This window comes from Phocoena phocoena, chromosome 14 (assembly GCF_963924675.1).
Source record: "Phocoena phocoena chromosome 14, mPhoPho1.1, whole genome shotgun sequence".
NCBI lineage: Eukaryota > Metazoa > Chordata > Mammalia > Artiodactyla > Phocoenidae > Phocoena > Phocoena phocoena.
The window spans coordinates 448,984-467,689 of record NC_089232.1 but is presented as its reverse complement, the minus strand read 5'-3'; the positions used below and the strand labels follow the sequence as shown (position 1 = coordinate 467,689).

General features: G+C 54.3%; 1 protein-coding gene across 1 annotated transcript in view; it reads left to right on the top strand.

Moving 5' to 3' along the window:
* Window positions 1-18,706, top strand: part of SH3RF3 (SH3 domain containing ring finger 3) — a 201,904-nt gene that overhangs the window by 148,270 nt on the left and 34,928 nt on the right. The window contains exons 8-9 of the mRNA XM_065891475.1: window positions 7,332-7,502; window positions 8,921-9,174. Of these exons, the coding sequence (XP_065747547.1) occupies window positions 7,332-7,502; window positions 8,921-9,174 (425 nt within the window). The remainder of the gene's footprint in view (window positions 1-7,331; window positions 7,503-8,920; window positions 9,175-18,706) is intronic.

The window sequence follows — 18,706 nt, the reverse complement described above, 5'->3', positions numbered from 1 at the left end:
AAAAGTTTGAGAATTTTGTTTATCTTTTCAGAGAACCAGCTCTTAGTTTCATTGATCATTTCTATTGTTTTTTTTTTAGTCTCTATTTCATCTATTTCTGCTCTGATGTTTATTATTTCCTTTCTTCTACTAACATTGGACTTTGTTTTTCCTTCTTTTTTCTCGTTCCTTTAAGTATAAGGCTGGATTATTTATTTGAGATTTTTCTTGCTTCCTGAGGTAGGCTCATATCACTATAAATTTCCCCTCTTAGAACTGCTTTTGCAGTGATCCATAGATTTTGGATCATTGTGGTTCTATTTTCATTTGTTTCTACGTATTTTTAAATTTCTCCTTTGATTTTGTCAATGGTGCATTCATGTTGTTTAATTTCCATGTTTTTGTGGTTTTCCCCAATTTTTCTTTTGATTGATTTCTGGTTTCACACAATTGTGGTCAGAGAAGATGCATGATATGATTTCTACCTTCTTAAATTTATTGAGACCTGTTTTGTAAACTGGTGTGATTAATCCTGGAGAATGTTCCATGTATGCGTGAGAAGAGCGTGTTTTCTGCTGCTTTTGGATGGAATGTTCTGTATGTGTCCATTAAGTCCATTCTCCTGAGTTTGGTGAGCGTCGTTTTGACCATTACTTTTAACCCTTTATCAGGTAGATTGCTTATCTCCATTTTGTTTAGTTCTTTTTCTGAGGTTTCATCTTATTTTTTCAATTGGAACATATTCTTCTGCCTCCTCGTTTTGCCTGACTCTCTCTGTGTTTGCTTCTATGTATTAGGTAAATCAGCTCCTTCAGCTCCCAGTCTTGAAGGGGTGGCCTTATTAGGAGATGTCGTGTGGGCCCAGAGGTGCGATCCTGCCTGGCCACCAGAGTCAGGCACTCGAGGGTCCCCTGTGTGGGCTGTGTGCAGCCTCCCGTTGTGGGGGTGCTGCAGCTACTGCTGAGGCATGCTGGTGGGTGGGGCTGGCCTCTGAACGTCCGTGGGCCCAGCCGCAGCAGCTGCTGGGAACTGGTGGGCAGGGCTATTGCTCAGCTGGCCCGTGAGGCCTAGCCAAAGTGCAGGGTGGGCGGCGCTTCATCAGGGCACGCCCACTGACACTAACAGGTTAGGTGGAGCATTCCAAAATTGCGCCCACCAGCCGGCATTAGCAAGGTAGCCTGAGATCGCGGATACGGCTCCCGCCAGAGACTCAGTCCCCAGGGATCAGCCCACTTGGTTCCCGCCTCTCTGGCAGCTGCTTCAGCGTCAGTAAGTGGGCTGTGAGCTGTTCAGTCTGGTATTCTTGCACTGGTTTTTAGGTCGAGTGAGTCTGCACGTTCAACTCCACCGAGAGCGGGTTTTCCACTCCCTGTGCTTCTGTAGTCCTCCTGGGTATTCTCTGTTGGTTTTCAAAGCCGGGTGTTTTGGGGGCTGGTCTCTCTGAGCGGGATCTAGGGTTGGGGGCTGCGTGTGGAGCTTGAATCCCTCACTCCTCAGGGAAGAGACCCGTCCCCTGTGGTCCCTCCTGACTGGATTGCGGTAGCTGGGGAGGGGTTTCCTGGGGAAGTCCGTCTCTCTGCTTCCCCTGCCCGTCTCCACGCTGTCCTTGTACCCTTTGTGGTGGAGGCTCTGTTCAGCCAGTGTTCAGGTCCCTTTCCGAGGAGGTGGTCCCACATGTGGCTGTGGACTTGCTGTGTCCGTGCGAAGAGGCGAGCTCGGGAACTTCCTGTGCTGAACCCTCTCCTCAGCTGATCCTGCCGATTGAGAGCCAGCGAGCGGCACGTGTCACGCTGACCTGAGCCCATGCGGCCCTGGCAGCCAGAAGAGCAGGGGCAGACTCTTCCCAGGAGGAATGGAAAAGAAGCTTCCTTACTCCAGAAGAGACGAGCAGGCCTCATATGGAGGTGGAAGGGTGTGAAGTTAATGACGGCGTTAAAGTTCTTTCATCGCTGCTTGATTAGAGTCTGTAGACAATTAACAGCAAGTGAGGATCTTACGTAGGAAAGAGCAAGTAATATGGTGAGCTGGCAGCTCTTCCCACGGTGCCAGGCTCGGTGGTCACGGCCTCCACTGCCGGCCGAGGGTGCCGGGAAGGGGTCTGACACTCCCCCCACCTCACACAGGGCTGCGTCTGCCTGGAGGAAGGGTCGCCTCTTCGACGCGCCCGAGAGCCCCCTGCCGGCCACCGGGCTGTGGGGAAGAGGCGCTGGGATCCAGACGCTCCCACTCCTGCCTGAAATCAGTACCAACCTTGTGTGTGAACGCACAGAGGCGAATCCTGGGCCTGCTCTGCACGTGACGCGGGACCCCCTGCGTCCCCCGTGGAGGCCTGTGCTGAGCTCAAGGCCTTTGGAAGGAGTGGAAAGGGAGGGTGGGGCTCTGGGAACCATGCGGCTGCTGCCTGGTTCCCGCATTTCACCCAGGCCCGGCTGGGGCCCCAGGTTCCGTGAGGATCAAGGATCATCCTCCAGCTTCCCCAGGATGGCAGCACGCCGTGCTGGGGGCTGCGGCTGAAGGCGTGGGGTGGGGAGGGGTGCAAAGGATGCACCCTGCCCTGTGGCCGCACTCGGACCTGGACGGAGTGACCCGGCGCACGGCAGGGACCGCAGAGCTGCAGGCGTCGGGCTGGGAGCCGGCTGGTCCCTCCGGGGCGTTTTCTTGAGTCACAACAGGGGAAGCAGATGCCACGTCCCCTGGCCAGCGCCACCCCAGCGCAAGCTGCACGCAGGTGTTCAGGCCCCTAGTGCAGGAGAACGCCCGTGGGGAGGTGGGGGGCAGAGGTGTTCCAGGTGAAGTCAGATTTGTTTACATTCCGCCCCCCAGCCATGCACACCGAGAGGCTGAACTTGAAATACTGAGACCAGAGGAGGGACTACTCCTCAGAGAACAAATTTAAAATAAAGATGAAGACAGCAAGGGCATTAGTGCCCCGGCGCCACTCAGCACAGGCCCCTCACACGGAGCCCCCGCTCCCTGGCCTCTCCCGCCCGGGCCTCTCCCCAGCCTCCCGCAGTGCCCCCACCCCCGCCGGGTCCCTGCGGCCACGGAACCACCTGCCTCCAGCCCGCTGCTTTGTAAACACAGGTTCTCCATCTTTTTTGAGCCTCAGTGTGCTCAGCTGTGAAATGGGTGGGTGGCCCAGCCTCAGAGCTCCCGTGGGGCTTGGGCGAGACCATGACTAATGCCAGCTTCCCACGCTGCACCCTCGTCCTGCCTCGGCCCGTGGCACCCGAGGTGGGGTGGGGCTCTGCACGCTGCCCCATGGGCGCAGCTGCCCGTCAACAGCTCCCCGCCAGCAAGGTAGGGCAGAGTTCTGACTCTGATGACTTGGAGGAGGAGGGCGCCTCGTTCCCCCGGGGCTGAAGGCATCCTTGGAAGTAAGCCCCTCTCCCCCGCGTGGTTAGCGCCCGAGGGGCACCAGAACCAGTGTGCATCCAAGAAATAAATAGCTGAAACTGGGAAGGAAACCTCGCTTCCCCCTGTTAGACTCTGGGCGTCCCACGTGAGGAGGCGGGACGCAGAATAGATCCAGTCTGCCTGCAGACTCGCTCAGGACGTGGCTCAGCAGACCCCGTGGTCCTGGAGGCTGGCGCTCCGGCCGCGGCGGGGCCCACAGTTGGTCCAGGCCGGGCGAGTCGGCTGGTGGTTTCCGCCAGGTTCGCCTCAGTTGCCCGTTTTCTGCCGTTATGACTTCGTCAGGACCCGTGGTGTGTTTCTCTGAAGTACCAGTGGGATTTTGAAAGAAGCCTCTTCTTTTTTTTTTTTTTTTTTATTATTTTATTTTATTTATTTTTGGCTGTGGTGGGTCTTCGTTGCTGCACGCAGGCTTTCTCTAGTTGTGGCGAGCGGGGACTACTCCTCACTGCGGTGCGCGGGCTCCGTGGTGGCTTCTCTTGTTGCGGAGCACGGGCTCTAGGCACGTGGGCTTCCGTAGTTGTGGTTCGCAGGCCCTAGAGCGCAGGCTCAGTAGTTGTGGCGCACGGGCTTCATTGCTCTGCGGCATGTGGGAACTTCCCGGACCAGGGCTCGAACCCGTGTCCCCTGCATTGGCAGGCGGATTCTTAACCACTGCGCCACCAGGGAAGGCCCCGAAAGAAGCCTCTTCTGATTTAAAGGCTGAATCCAGGTGACTCGAGGCCCACGGTCTGAAGAATGCTCATTCTTGTGTGATGGGAAGATGCTGAGAAGTCAACACAGACCTTGTTCCCTAATGGCTCGGGGTCCCAGAATGCTGAGAGAGACCATCACCTCGTCCCCGGAAACGTTGCTCTGTCATCTCACGGCCGCTCCCCAGATCACAGACACACACACGGCTCGTCGGCTCTTTGCCGAGGTCTCTGACACTCACTTGCTTTGAAAACCTGAGTTGACTCCGCCGTAGAGGTGGGTGCTGGCGGATGCTGCGCCGGGGGTGGGGGGCCCGCCCTGGGCAGCTGAGACCCCCGAGCCTCACGCTCGCCACCCGGGGTCTGTCCTCTCCCGGCAGGGACGGCGCCCCCTCCTGCAGGAGCCTCCGTGTCCACAGCTCCATGGCAGGTGGCCCCTGAAGTCACCCAGTCCCAGGGGCTGGAAGGGTGGGTGGGGGCAAAGAAAAAGGCCACCTGCCAGGCCCTGGTGGAGGGTCCCTGACCCCCCCGGGGCTGCACACCGGTGGGTATCCTTGTTAAGAGACGCCCTTTCAGCTCCCATGTGGGCCCCTCGTCCCTCCAGCCCCCCACCTCCCTCTGGACCTAGCTCCCTGTGGACCCACACCTGTGTCATCCATCCTCTGCTTCTGTTTGCTTCTTCCCTTTCCTTTCTGGAGAGCAGCTCCTCTGCCTTTCCTTCTGTCCTCCTGGGAGCACCTCGCAGGGCACCCCTCCTCCTTCTGGTCCCAGCAGTGTGCTTGGACCCCAAATGAGGAAACTCAGAGCCCGCTTCCCCCACTTATCCTCATAGCCCAGCTTGTCCAGCAGAACTCAGGGCTGGATGAAACCGTTCCCAGTGCGCACACACACACACACACACAAGTACATACACAAACACGTGCACACATACACATAAACACATGCGCATACATGCACATGCGGATACGTTACATGCACATGGACACACGACCGCACACACCCCTTTTTCTTCAACAGTCTTGATCTTAGTCTCAAAACCAGAGTCCCTATTTTATTCTTTCCATAAATGTTGATTGCGCACCTGCCTGGTGCAGACACTGTTCTAGACCCTGGAGTGGAGGACGAACAGGACATGAAAGCCTCTACCCCATGGGGAGCACGCTGTGGGGGAGGGCAGATGAGAGGGGAGAGGGGCCCCCAGGTGGAGGGGGCAGGTGCAAAGGTCCTGAGGCAGGAGTGTGCGTGTGTGTTCGGGAGCACCTCAGTTTGCTGGGTCCCCTCAGCTGGACAGGCACACGTACCCTCTTCTGGGTGGATCCCTGGGTTCCCTCAGCAGCAGATGGACACAGCCACAGGGCAGCAGGTGGCCACCTGCCAGGATCCCAGCTGAGGACAAAAGATCTGCCCCAGAAGGACAAGCTGCCAGGACTCCTCACGGGAGAAGGGAACCTGCACTCTCCACACACACCCTCCCCGAGGTCGCCCACCCTGCAGTCCCGTGGGACAGGAGCCTGGGAAGAGGGCCCTCAGTCAGCAGGACTTCAGCCCACAGACCAGGGGTTCGAGGGAGGTTGCCCAAGTCATGACGCTTGCCCACATGTCCCCCAGTTTGGCGTTCCCCTGGCCACTGTGGGTCACCGGCAGCAGAATCAGAAAGACTGTTCTCACACCACCGAGGGGCAGAATGTGGCAGACGAGTGAGACCTGTGTTTCACTCTGTTTCCTTGAGAGCAGGCCTCATCCTTATTGGCTTGTAGCCCCCCAGGACGAGCCCAGCGGCCATCCCCCCATCCTCTCCCCCATCCTGCCCCCCAGTGAGGCAGTCTGGGTGTGAACGCAGTTTTCACGGGACGTTGGTTTATAGAGATTCCTCTTCGCCCTCCAAGAGGCCCCCGAGCAGCACACACGTGCAAGTAGAAGGATGACACCCAGCTCTTTGTTGATCGCCTGGTGTCATGTGGCTGGCGTGAATCTTCACCCCAGACAAGGAGGTCCTCCCGATGGGGGCTCGTTCACCCTCCCCGAGGGCCCGAGTCCTTCCTCTTGTCAGATTTGTCTCTAAGACCCAGTCCATCCTCTCACTCCAGGGGGGCAGGGTAGTGTGAGGCCAGGCCTTCGCCTGGCAGGGCAGGGGCATCCAAGTGGCGTGGGTTTTGTTTAGTTTATCTCATTTTACTGAATTTTACAGCCGGGATGTCTGTGCTCTGCGGGGCTCTCCGCCTGTTCTAGCCTCTTCCTCCCAAGGCCCCTCTGAGCCAGGGGGCCTCCCTTCTCCTCGTCTGACCCCAGTGAGTTGTGTCCCATCTCTGCGTCACCTTCTAAGAAGGGCCTCCAGGGTCAGGAGGGTGCTCTGGGGGTCGGTGAGCTCCTGTCTTCAGGAGCCAGCCCGGGAGGGGCAGTGTGCCCACCAGACACATCCTGGTAGGCTGTCCAGGAGATCACACTTCTTAAAAATGCAGCTTGGGACTTCCCTGTCGGTCCAGTGGTCAAGACCCCGTGCTTCTATTGCAGGGGGCGCGGGTTCGATCTCTAGTCGGGGACCTACGATCCCACATGTTGCGTGGTGCGGCCAAAACAAATGTCTTTTAATGCATCTGGTTCCCTGTTGGAGTGAAAGCCGCGCCACTTTTCCTGCCCAGATCGCGTGAGCAGTGTATTTGCCTGAAACCACTCTCTCGTTAGGTCAAACTCACCGGGTCCACAAAGCCCCAAGGTAGCAGAGCACTTACAGCTGGTGCCTGAGGGCGCAGCTTCTAAGCCCTAGGCCAGGGTTCACACCACTAAATTGTTCCAAGAGGCTTCAAAGAAAAGCAGGATTTCAATTAGCCACAGATCTGAGGAGTCCCTAACTGGGCTGCCTTTTCTTTAAAAGGGCCCCTGAGTCTCTTCCAGCTTAGATGGATGAGTAAGCAGCAGGTGAGATGAAACAAGGAAAACCCAGCCCGGGGCTGCGTAGCTCAGCCCCGTTTTCCCGAAGGCTTTCTCTTGCCCAGAGTGTCAGGCATGAAGCAGAGAGAAGAGAATGAAGCAGGGGCCCAGAGAGCTGGCGCCACCATCTCGTCTGGCAGGTCCTCCAGGGCCTCGGGCGAGTCGTGTGGCCGCCGTGCGCTCCGCCGGCCGGCTCAGCGCAGGGCGTGGGGGCCGTGGCTGCTGGGTCACCGGGGGAGCTCGGTCCCTTCCCTGCCCATCGCTCCTGGTAGCTGATCCCAGCTGCGCCCCCTCACCGGCCTGCCTCTCCTGCCGCAGGTACCTGGCGCTCTATGCCTACAAGCCCCAGAAGAGCGACGAGCTGGAGCTGCGCAAGGGCGACACGTACCGCGTGCTGGAGAAGTGTCGGGATGGCTGGTTCAAGGGCACAGCGCTGCGGACGGGGCTCTCGGGCGTGTTCCCGGGGAACTACGTGACGCCTGTCTCCAGGTGAGGTGTGAGGGGTAGAGCCGCGCGTGGCAGCTGCACACGGGGGCGGGCATCCCAGGGCGGGACCTTGTGGGCACGTGGGCATGTGTGAATGCATGTGCGTGTGTGCACGTGTGAGTACAGCGGGTGTGTGTGCGAGAAGCACAAGCCATTCACACACGTGAAGGCAAGATTACATATTCCCAGAAGTTAACCATTATTATTGAGCAGAGCATTATGTGTGATTAATTTCTTTTCTTCTTTGTGATTTCCTGTGTTTTACAAATTTACTGGTAGTTTTTATAACCTCGGAAAAGCAAGTTAAAAAATTCGCTAGAGATGACCCAGGGTTGTCAGGTGTTTCCATGGAGGGGAGCGTCCACTGCAGGGTGGAACCCTGGATTACCCAGCCCTGGTTCACAGCCCAGGACACGCAGGTCCACTGGAGGCTTGCCCCCGGGCCTCTGCTCTCTTTGGAACAAGACTTCCAGGAAGACAACTGAACAATGCCCAAACCTGCACTGACGACGGACCGGCTCGCACCTTTGAAGCAGCGGGGAGGGGAGCCACGCCACCCACGGTCCCTCCTGGAAAGGCCCACCATTTGTGAGCCCCGTGGCCCCATGGCCCTGGACGAGGAGGCCCTTCTCCCCACAGCTGCTCCGCAGAGGCTCTGCTTCCCCGGGACCCTCCCACATGGCCCCGGACCCCGGCGGCAGTGCCTGCCCTCCCCCACGTGTGGCTCTGGGGTTTCACGACTGAGATCCTGAGGGGACAGAAGGGACGTTTTCCCGGCTTTTAGACAAATGGAAGGCATTTGATCCCTGAAACCGGACCCCAGGAGCTTCCCAGCCCAGACCCACATGCTCAGAGCTGGTGCACGGCTCAGCGCCGGCACGTGCAGAACAGACCATCAGAGCCCGTCTCGGGGTCCTGTGCTCCTTTGTGTTCCTGGGCTGTCGACACCGGCTTCATCTGGAAAGTATGGGTGAAACCGCAAGTTCCCCGGCGTCCGTCAGGAGCGCAGGGCTTGTCTGCACCCTTTCCTGGAGGCCCCAGAGCCAGGAAGCTGTGTCCGGAGGGAGACGGGTCCTGCTTCCTGCTGCCTGCCGCCTGCCAGATGCGTCCAAGCCCATTCCTTCTGCACGTGTTGGGGACACTCAGCTGTTTGTTAGACTAAATCAAGGCAGTGGCTCTGGAACAAAATATCTGATTAGCATCATTTCTGTTTCTTAGGGTTCTCTTGCTGTTTCTCAGATATTCGCATCGAGAGACCGTGCCATTGTACAGGGGGCTCTGCTGCCAGCCTGAGCTCTGGGCATCGCATGCCTGCAGGCGTTCTCTTGGTGGTGCTTCAGGATTTGTCCCCGGACCACGTGGCCTGTGTGGCGTGGTTGCATCTGTGCCCTCCCCTGACTTCATTCTGTTTACTTCCTCAGGGTTCCTGTAGGTGGGGCTGGGCCACCCCGGAATAACGCTGTCGGAGGGTCTCCGCTGGCCAAGGGGATGGCCACAACGCTTCACCCAGGCGGTGGGAGTCTGAGTAGCCCGGCCACGGCCCTGAGGCCGGCCCTCCCCCTCACCATGGCCCAGGCTCCGGCCCAGCACCAGGCAGTCTTGCCCGCACTGACCAGTTGTCTGCGGCACTCAGTTCAGCCGGCGGCCAGCCAAGCCCGGAGCGCCGGCCCCCCCGGTATGTAGCAGGCTCCCACGGGCCTCATTCTGCTGGAAAATTTGAGGAGGGTGGTCTCAGGGTCAGAAGTCATGAACATCCTTTTGGCCCAGGTCTCGAGCAGTCCATGGAAGGGCCCGTCGTAATCATGAACTTCTGCTAATCTTGGAGGATGTGTTGACTTAATCATGTTAGCCTGTTCTGGCCGCTGGAATGGAGTAGAGAATTCACAGGTGTTTATACACTTCATGTAGCCAGAGGACTGGGTGGACCAGTGAGGTTACCTTGGCGCCTCTGGGCACCCTCGTCAGCCGCTGTGGGTCACTTACGTCCAAACGCCAGGTGCTAAGGGGGTCTCCCGATTAGGCAGCACCCCCAGGACAGAGCTGGTAATGAGACAGATCCACAGAGTCCCTTCCTGAAATGCTTTGAGGCTGGAGGGAGTGATGGCCATCGACTCTTCACCTTCATGCGGCTTCACCAATAGGCAGACTGACCAGAATTCAGGAGAACCCAGGTGGCTCCCAGTGTAGCGGGAGATGACGGAAAGTGTGGGGTGGATGGTGCAGGCATGAAGAGGGGTTGGTGCGTCTTGCTTGGAAGCTTGGCAGTGAGCTAAGAGGAGCTGCTAAGCGTGGCTCACATGCTGCTCCTGGGAGCCAGGCCAGTAACCTTCCGACACGTAGAACCAGCAACATTGTCACCGTGTAGTGACAAGGGACCCAGGACAGGAGAATGTGCCGCTGAATTTCACTTAGATGGCACAGAATTCCTTTTCCCACCCCAGCCTCGTTCTTAGAAGTCATCTCTCTTCTTCTCAAAGTAAGGCTTAAAGGATAATAAATGTAAATTCTTTAGCGCAGTAAAGTACACTGCTTTCTAGACTCTGGCCAGCCAGAGACGGCCCGCTAGGAGTCTCCAGAAAGCATCTCCTCGGGGTGAGAAGCCCAGACGACACTCAGCACAGTGGGGCCACAGTCCCTCCCAGTCGCGGCCAAGGGACCCGAGGGGGGCGGGTGTCCGGGCGCCCCCCGCCCCCCATTGTCGGGAAGCATTGCTGAGCGCTGGCAGGAAGCCCAGCGTCTCAGCCCCGGGACTGGCCCTTAGGGCGGCGGGGCGGTGGCGGGGGGCGGGCGCTGTGACGAGGCTGGTGAGGGGTCGGTCCCAGGCGGAGCTGCCTGTAGCACCCAGGCAGGGGGGAGGGAACAAAGGCACAGAAGTGCGAGAAGCGCGTCCCTGTCCTCCAGCTGGAGCGGTGCAGTGAGGGCAGCGAGCAGGGCGGGTTGAAGGGCCGGGGGGCAGCGGGGGTCCTGCGCTGGGGCCCCTCCTACCGGGATGGTGTGGGCGTGGTGCGTGCTCAGGGCAGCCGCCGGTACCGTCCTGTCAGAGGACAGCCCTGGAGCGCGCAGGGCACGGAGTCAGCAAGGCGAATGAGATTCATTACCAGCGGTCAGGGCCGAGCTCTGGTCCAGGCCGCGGGAACCCCCAGGGCTCCTGAACAAGAGGTGACGCTTTACCAGACGTCCCGGGCACAGTGGGGAGGAAGAGTTGGCTTGGGGACTGGCAAGGTGCTGCTGTCCAGGTGAGAGGTGACAGTGGTCTGGCCCCAGGGCTGGGGTTGCAGAACTGGGACAAAATAATGAGCTATAAGGGGGCACAGGGGCCGTGTGGAAGAGCTGGGAGGGGCAGGGCTGCTAGTGCAGTTTGCCGGTGCCGTCCCCTGACCTAGAGGCGCCCAGAGGGGTCTGGCTTAGGGGGGAAGGTTGGCCTGTGGCTCTGAGGGGTGTCGTGGGCGCTGGTCCACTGTGGCCCTGGCTGACCTGGACCGGCCTCCAGATGTGGGGCTCCCGTCCGTCTGTGAATCCGCCCTCGCCACGGTGGGGGCGGTGCTGCTCGTCCACGCCTGGCGGGTGAGGTGCTGGCACCGGCCTGGACTCTGGGCAGACATCCTGAATGTGGCTTCCTTTCAGAGGACAAAACTTGAGGGGCCCCTGGGTCCCTTTTGGGGGTGAAGGTGGTGGTGAAACACCCAGCTTTTCAGGGGACCAGGGTGGACTTCCTGTGCCCAGTGCCCGGTCATAGTGGGTACAGGGTGGACTTCCTGTGCCCAGTACCTGGTCATCCATGGGTACAGGGTGGACTTCCTGTGCCCAGTGCCCGGTCGTCCATGGGTGCAGGGTGGACTTCCTGTGCCCAGTGCCCGGTCATCCGTGGGTACAGGGTGGACTTCCTGTACCCAGTACCTGGTCATCCATGGGTACAGGGTGGACTTCCTGTGCCCAGTACCTGGTCATCCATGGGTACAGGGTGGACTTCCTGTGCCCAGTACCTGGTCATCCATGGGTACAGGGTGGACTTCCTGTGCCCAGTGCCCGGTCATCCGTAGGTGCAGGGCCTACTTCTGGTGCCTGGTGTTCAGCCTCGTGCTGGGTGGTGTTCCCAAACAGCAGCAGTGGGATCTGTAACAAGGAAACCTCATGGGTGGGCTTGGCACTTCCCTGGTGTAGAGCCTCCAAGACTGACTCTGCCATCCCAGGGACCCTGTAAATGCCTATAGTCCTTCATATGTGGGTTTTGCTTAAATTAATGAAAAGTAAGGTCTGTTCTTGCAGCTGGCCTCCGGGGCCCTGGGGAAGAGCCAGCTGTCTGTGTCCTAAAGGAGTCTCTGCAGGAGTATTATCTGTGCCAGACCTCTTGCCCCAGCCGCTACCTTCCAGCTGGCCCTGGCTTAGAGCAGCTGATGGTGTTTATTTTAGCCTCTGGCTGTGATGCAGCCACTGAGCGCCTAATGATCAGGTGAGCCCGGGAACTCCCTGACTGCTGCTCCATGGCTGGTGAGACGTGCACCGAGATGCTGGTCTCCTAGGCCCTGGGAGCACCCGAGCAGGTTCTGGGCAGCCCGCGTCCCAAGCCAGGTCCCTTCTGCCTGTGAACCTCTCATCCACTCACCCAGCCCGCCTCACGCATTTCCCTGTGCCTGGTGACCCCGAGCGGTTGGGGCGTGCCTCCAGCATGGCTGCCCTGGCTCTGCACCAGGTGCCCTGCAGTGGCCTTTCCGTGCCCCGCCGTTATAGCACCCTCCTCAATTCAAAGCAGAACGTGACCTGCCCGTCTCATTTATGGAACGGAACGAGAGCAGAATAAAAGAAATTGGCACGGCCAGGGCAGAACAACACTGCGTGTCTGTCCTCGATCACCATGGTAACCACCACGGGTGACGGGCGTGCTCTTCCATCTGTTTAATTTTACGTGTGGGAAGAGCGAGGTGCAGGATGGTTTAACGGCTTCCCCAGCGCGTTCCAGCCCAGGGCTTGTCCCCATGCTTGTGTTGCCACAGCCAGGCTACGGGAGGCTCCCCCCATCATTTCAGTAATTAAATGCCATGGAGTTCCCACGGCACTTTGCACTTCACTCTGCATCTAGAGGGCAGAGCACACTGCTGACAGCACAGCACTGCAGTGATTGCCCGTTTCCGCAAACCCCAGCCCAGGCACCTGAGCGGCCCTCGTCAGTGTTCTCAGCCTGAGCCAAAGTCAGGCAGTTGAACAAAGGCCCGGTTGCACTGGCCATGGCACCGGGGGGCAAGAGCCCTGTACGGCCATTCACTCATCAGCAAAAAGCACTGGAGGAGAGCTGGGCACCCGGGGCTTCTGCCGGGGTCCAGACATACAGAGAAGAACCAGAAACCCGTTTCTGCCCCCACTCAGAGAGGAGGACGAGGAAACACACACTTTCAGTGGAATTTGAAAAGCACTGGGGTGGAGGCCTGGCAGGTACTAAGATGCACGGAGTGGGAGGGTACCTCACTCAGACCAGGGAGGAAGTGGGAGCAGCTGCAGAGGGGCCTGTGAACCGTCTTCCAGAGGTGATGCTGCCTTGCTTCTTAAAGGACTGAGAAGGAAGTATGTGGGCCGACAAAGCAGAAAGGGAGTCCAGCAGAGGGATGAGCGGGCAGAGCAGGGAGAGGAGAGAGACCGTGGTTTCTACGTGGGGTGACTTGACCTAATTTGATGTGACTGAGACGGAGGTAGGCAGGAGAAGCTGCGTGTCGGTGGCGGTTCTCTGCAGAGGCAAAGTTTACTTTAGGTCTTAAAGCGGTGGAGCTGAGCGTGCAGGGGTGAGTGGTGGAGTGCGGGAGGGGCTGGAGCCAGCCGAGGGCCGGGACCTGAGGACCTGAGCGGCCCAGTGCAGGAGGGAGCAGAGCTGGATGGCTCTCTTCCCCTGTGTCAGGGAACCTCAGCTTTTATCCTGAGGGCAGCAGGGCTCCTGAAGGGTTTTAAATAATAGATGTAATCAGATTTTTGTATCCAAAGGATAAAGCTAGATTTCTGCTCACAGCTAAGATAAAGTAACGAGGTCAGGATTTACCTTCCCATCAGAAACAACTGAAAAAACAGACAAATATATAAAACAGTGGTTTGTGAGACACTAGATACTAGAAAACTAAGGACAGTGATTCATGATAGATGAGAACAAACAGGAGGATCCCAGCTCACTGCCTGGAGAGAAGGCCGGGCATTGGCATGGTGAGGGTAGCGAAGGTGAGCCCAGCAGGTGCCCTGGAGGGGTGGTGCAGAGACGAGGGTCTGGATGACCGAGCCCCCGTGGGGAGGGATCTGCACAGAGAGAAAAGCCCAGCAGGTACAGAGCATCCCTGGACCAGGACGCTGAGAACTAATAGGCAGGTGTGTGTGAGGAATGCACGGAGCCAGGAGCATGGTGACAGGAAGGGTCCTCACTCTCAGTGTCTGCAGATACGCAGCTGGAAGGTGCCTGTTCCCGCCAGCCGGCTCCCAGGGCACCAGGCCGTCCGTGCAGAGGGGCCTCGCCTGGTAGTGGCAGCATCGCTCTCGTCCCACCTGTGTCAGATGGCAGTAAAGAAGCACTGGGCGTGGGGAGGAGCAGGAAAACATGCCCCACCGCAACGAGGTCAACCAACCAGTCAATGAAAGCTGACTCAGAACTGACACAGATGTTTGAATTAGCGGACAAAGATATTAACACAGATGTTATAATTGCATTCAGTACGCTCAGAAAGGTAAGCAGAAACATGGAAGATACTTTAAAGACCAAAACCAAACTTTAAGAAATAACTACACGTGTGAGATCAAGAATACCCTGGATGGCATTAACGATAGGTTAGACGTTGCTAAGAAAATATTAGTGAACTTGATGATATAGTGATAGAAACCATGAAAAATGAAACAGAGATAAAAGAGAATTGTTTTAAATTAAAAGAGCATCAGTGAGCAATGGGGCAACTTCAAGTGGCCAAATCTATTTCTAACTGGAGTCCCCAAACTAAAGGAGAAAAGGGTGGGACAGAAAAATTATTTGAAGAAATAATGACCAAAGTTGTTCTGAATTTGATGAAAACTATTAACTCACAGATCAGTGACAGCTGGCGAATCCCAAGCACAAGGAACGTGGAGAAAACTACGCCAAGGCAAATTATCATCAAATCGTTCACAATCTGTGATGAAGAAAACCTTAAAGGTAGCAAGAGAAAAAATACATGTGAAGTAGGAAAAAATAAGGATGAAGGTAGATTTCTTGTCAGGAATTCTGCAGGTGAGAAGACAGTAGGAAACTAAATAAATCATGAAAGAAATGAATCTGTCAAGTTAGGATCCTATACGCAGTAAAAGTATCTTTCATAAATGAAAGCGGGACTTCCCTGGTGGTCCAGTGGTTAAGAATCTGCCTTCCAATACAGGGGACAGGAGTTCGATCCCTGGTTGGGGAACTAAGGTCCCACACGCCGAGGGGCAGCTAAGCCTGTGTGCCACAACTAGAGAAGCCTGCGTGCTGTAACGAAGACCCAGTGCAGCCAAAAAGCAAACAAAATCTCTCATAAATGAAAGCAAAATAAAGAATCATTCAGACACAGTAAAGCTAAAAGATTTCATCACCAATGGACCCACACTATGAAAAATGTTGAACAGCGTTCTTTAGGAAGAAGGGAAGTGACACCAGTTGGCAACGGGTCTGTACAAAGGAATGAGGAGCAGTAGAAACGGTAACTACGTGGATAAATGCATCAGATTTTTTCCTTACTATTTAAAAATCTTTAAAATAAAACTGGCTGTTTAAACAAAAATAGAAATAGTGCAGTTTGGGATTAAAAATGTATATAAAAGTAAAGTATGTGGTAGCAGTTGCACAGAGGGTGGGAGGGGAGGCCCAGAAGCACCATGCACACTGTCGGGAGTCTTGTCTATTCGTGTGCTGCGTGAGGACGTGTAGGTAGGTGACCATAAACTAGAGACGCAGGCAACCACTAAACGTCAGAGCAGAGTGTCAGCAAACAGGCTAACAGAGGCGATAAAACAGAATCACAGAAACTTCCATTAATCCAAAAGAAGGTGTAAAAAGAGGGGAACGGGAACAAAGTACATGGGTCAGATAGAAAACCTGTAGTAAAATGTAGGTTTATACCTAATCATGTAAATAATCACATTAAATACAAATCATCTGAATAGCCTCGAGAATTCAGAGCTTGTTACGAAAAAAAAAAAAAAGACAAGACCCAACCGTATGCTGTGAACAGAAAACAGATTTTAATACTTTAAATATAAAACCTTAAATCAGTTAAAATTAGAAGGCCACACAGTTGATCCCATTACTCACAGTCCCTATGGTTTTATGGTGTTCTGTAAGGTTTCCATGAGCACCGAATTAGTGAACACTGAGCTGTTGCCCCTAAGTGAGATGTGTGCGTTGCACGCAGACTACAATCTTAAATACTAAAAACAACCCATCAGGGCAGATTCTATTTTCTTTGTTTTACAAAAGAGAAAATGAGGTTCAGAAGCATGAAGTGACTTGCCTGAGGCTGCCTGACTAACAGGTGACGGCCGGAGTCAGGATCCAAACTGATTCAGAACTGATAAACCTCTAGACAGCTGGATAACGAATAGAGAGAGGTACACAAATTATCAGTACCCCGGATAATAAAACTGACATCACTGCAGATTCTACAGAATGATAAGGGATTATTATTTTAAAAAACTCCATGCCAATAAACTTAACAAATTAGACAAAATGGATATATTTCTTAAAAGACACAAATTGATAACTTAAGGTGAACTAAAAAACCTGGATAGACCTCTGTTTATTAAAGAAATTGAATTAGTTTAAAACCTTTCACAAAGAAAACTGCAGGCCTAAGTGGCTGTATTGATGAGTTATACCTGTTGGTTAAGGAAGAAATTATAACAATTCTACGGAAACTCTTCCAGAAAATTGAAAAGAAGAGAGAACGCTTCCTGACTCTTTCTGTGAAGCCAGCATTACCCTCATAACAAAACCAGGCAAAGACATTATAAAGTAAAACTACAGACCAATATCACTCAAAACATAGGTGTAAAAATTTTAGCAAGTCAAATACAGCGATAAGTAAAAAGGATAATACATCCTGATCAAGTAGAGTTTATCCCAGGAACTTAAGCTTTGATTAATGTTTGACAGTCAATACAATTCAGTGCATTAACAAACTCAAAAATGAACATAACGTGATCATTTCAGTAGATGTGGAAAAAAATTTTGACAAAATCCAACATAAATTAGAGTAGGATTCAGAGCAAAGACGTGCGTCAAATGACTCCAGTTTTTTTGCTGTGCTGTCCACGTCTGCACATTAAAACTCTCAGAAAATGAGAAAAGAGAAGTGAGCTTCTCAGCCTGCTAAAGGGTGTCTGTGAAAACCCACAGCTAACCTCAGCCTTAACGGTGAGAAACTAAAAGCTGGGACTTCCCTGGTGGCACAGAGATTAAGAATCCACCTGCCGATGCAGGGGACACCGGTTTGAGGCCGGGTCTGGGAAGATCCCACATGCCACCGCAGAGCAACTAAGCCCATGCGCCACAACTACTGAAGCCCGTGCACCTAGAGCCTGTGCTCTGCAACAAGAGAAGCCACAGCTCGCCGCAACTAGAGGAAGCCCGGGTGCAGCAACGAAGTCCAAACACAGCCAAAAATAAATAAAATTAATTAAGAAAAACCCCAAAACTGAAAGCTTTCCCCAGGATCAGGGTCCAGTTAGGGATGTCCATTCTTACCAGTTCTATTCAACATTGTGCTGTTAAGTTCTAGCCAGAGCAGTTAGTCAAGGCAGAGGAAGAGGTGTGGAGATGGGAGAGGAAAGAGGAAGACCATCTGTGTCTGAGATGACGTGACCTTGTACATAGAGAACCTTAAGGAATCCACAGTCACACACACTCAGACGCAGACAAAGACTCTTTTAGAGACAGTGAATTAGTTTCAGCAAGGTTACAGGATACAAGATCAATATACAAAAGTCAGTTTTGTTTCTCTACACCAGCAATGAATAATTGGAAATTGACATTTAAAAAATGATACCAATTTTAATAGCATCAAAAATATAAATTACTTAGGAATAAATCTGACAAAAGATGAGTAAGACCAGCACAATGAACACTCCAAAATATTGCAAAGTAAAGAAAGAAAGAAGTCTTCAATAAGTAGAGAGGTATACTTTATTCAGGAGTGAGAAAACGGTATTGTTAAGGTGTTTATTCGCCAAAAACTGACCTATAGCTTCCATGGAATACCAATCAAGATCTCACCCAACTTTCTGGTAGAAATTGACAATCTGGTTCCCAGATTCATACAGGCATGCAGAGGACCTAGAATAGTCAAAACAACCTTGAAAAGAAAAAGTTGGAAAGCTTAACACTGATTTCAAGACATATTAAAAAGCCACAGTAATCAGTGTGATATTGGTGTGAAGACAAATGGCTAGATTGATAGATACTTTTTCTGAAAACAGAAAAGTGTCCATTAAGTTTGGTGACAGGGGAGTCATAATTGATCTTGTCCAGATACATTTGATGGAACGATGGGGTGAGAAACCGTATTTCAGGAGACAGAAGTGAGTGGAGGACTCCTGGAAGCCTGGGAGAGTGATTCATGTGGAAATCCCACCCCCCTCTGCTCTGAACACAGAGTGGTTGGTTGGTTCTTGATACTCTGGATGTAAACGAATGGAACACAAGAGTTGATACGCTGGCCTCCTGGGTTCCGGGATGAAGCAGGTGGTGGTGGCCGGCTTTCCCCTCCTGCAGGAGAACACGGACAGGCAGCCCCTGGAGGGCGTCAGGGATCCAGGCCAGGTGCACTGGTCTAAGGGCTGAGCCCCCTCCTGGGAGTGGTCAGTACTGAGCCCCTGCCTGGGATGAGGGACGGAATGGAGCCCCACCTGGAGCTGGAGTCTGGCTCTGGCCTGAGGCCTAGATCTGCACCTTTCCTGCAGGACCAGACTCAAGCCACCCGATTACACCTGGTTCTGAGGGGAGGTCCCAGAGGCCAGGCAGAAGCAGCAACAAAACTGCAGGAGGGGATAAAAGAGAGGAAACAGGGCAGCGAGACACTCACGCTCAGGGCAAGCCTGCACTCAGTTCGTGGGAAAGTCCTGCATCACAGAGGCCAGCAGCCTGAAGAACGGGCAGGAGAACCGAAGAAGGCTTTGAAATCGGCACATTTCCGCTCCTCCAAAAGGAAAAGGAAGGAATAATGTCCATCCCACCAAAA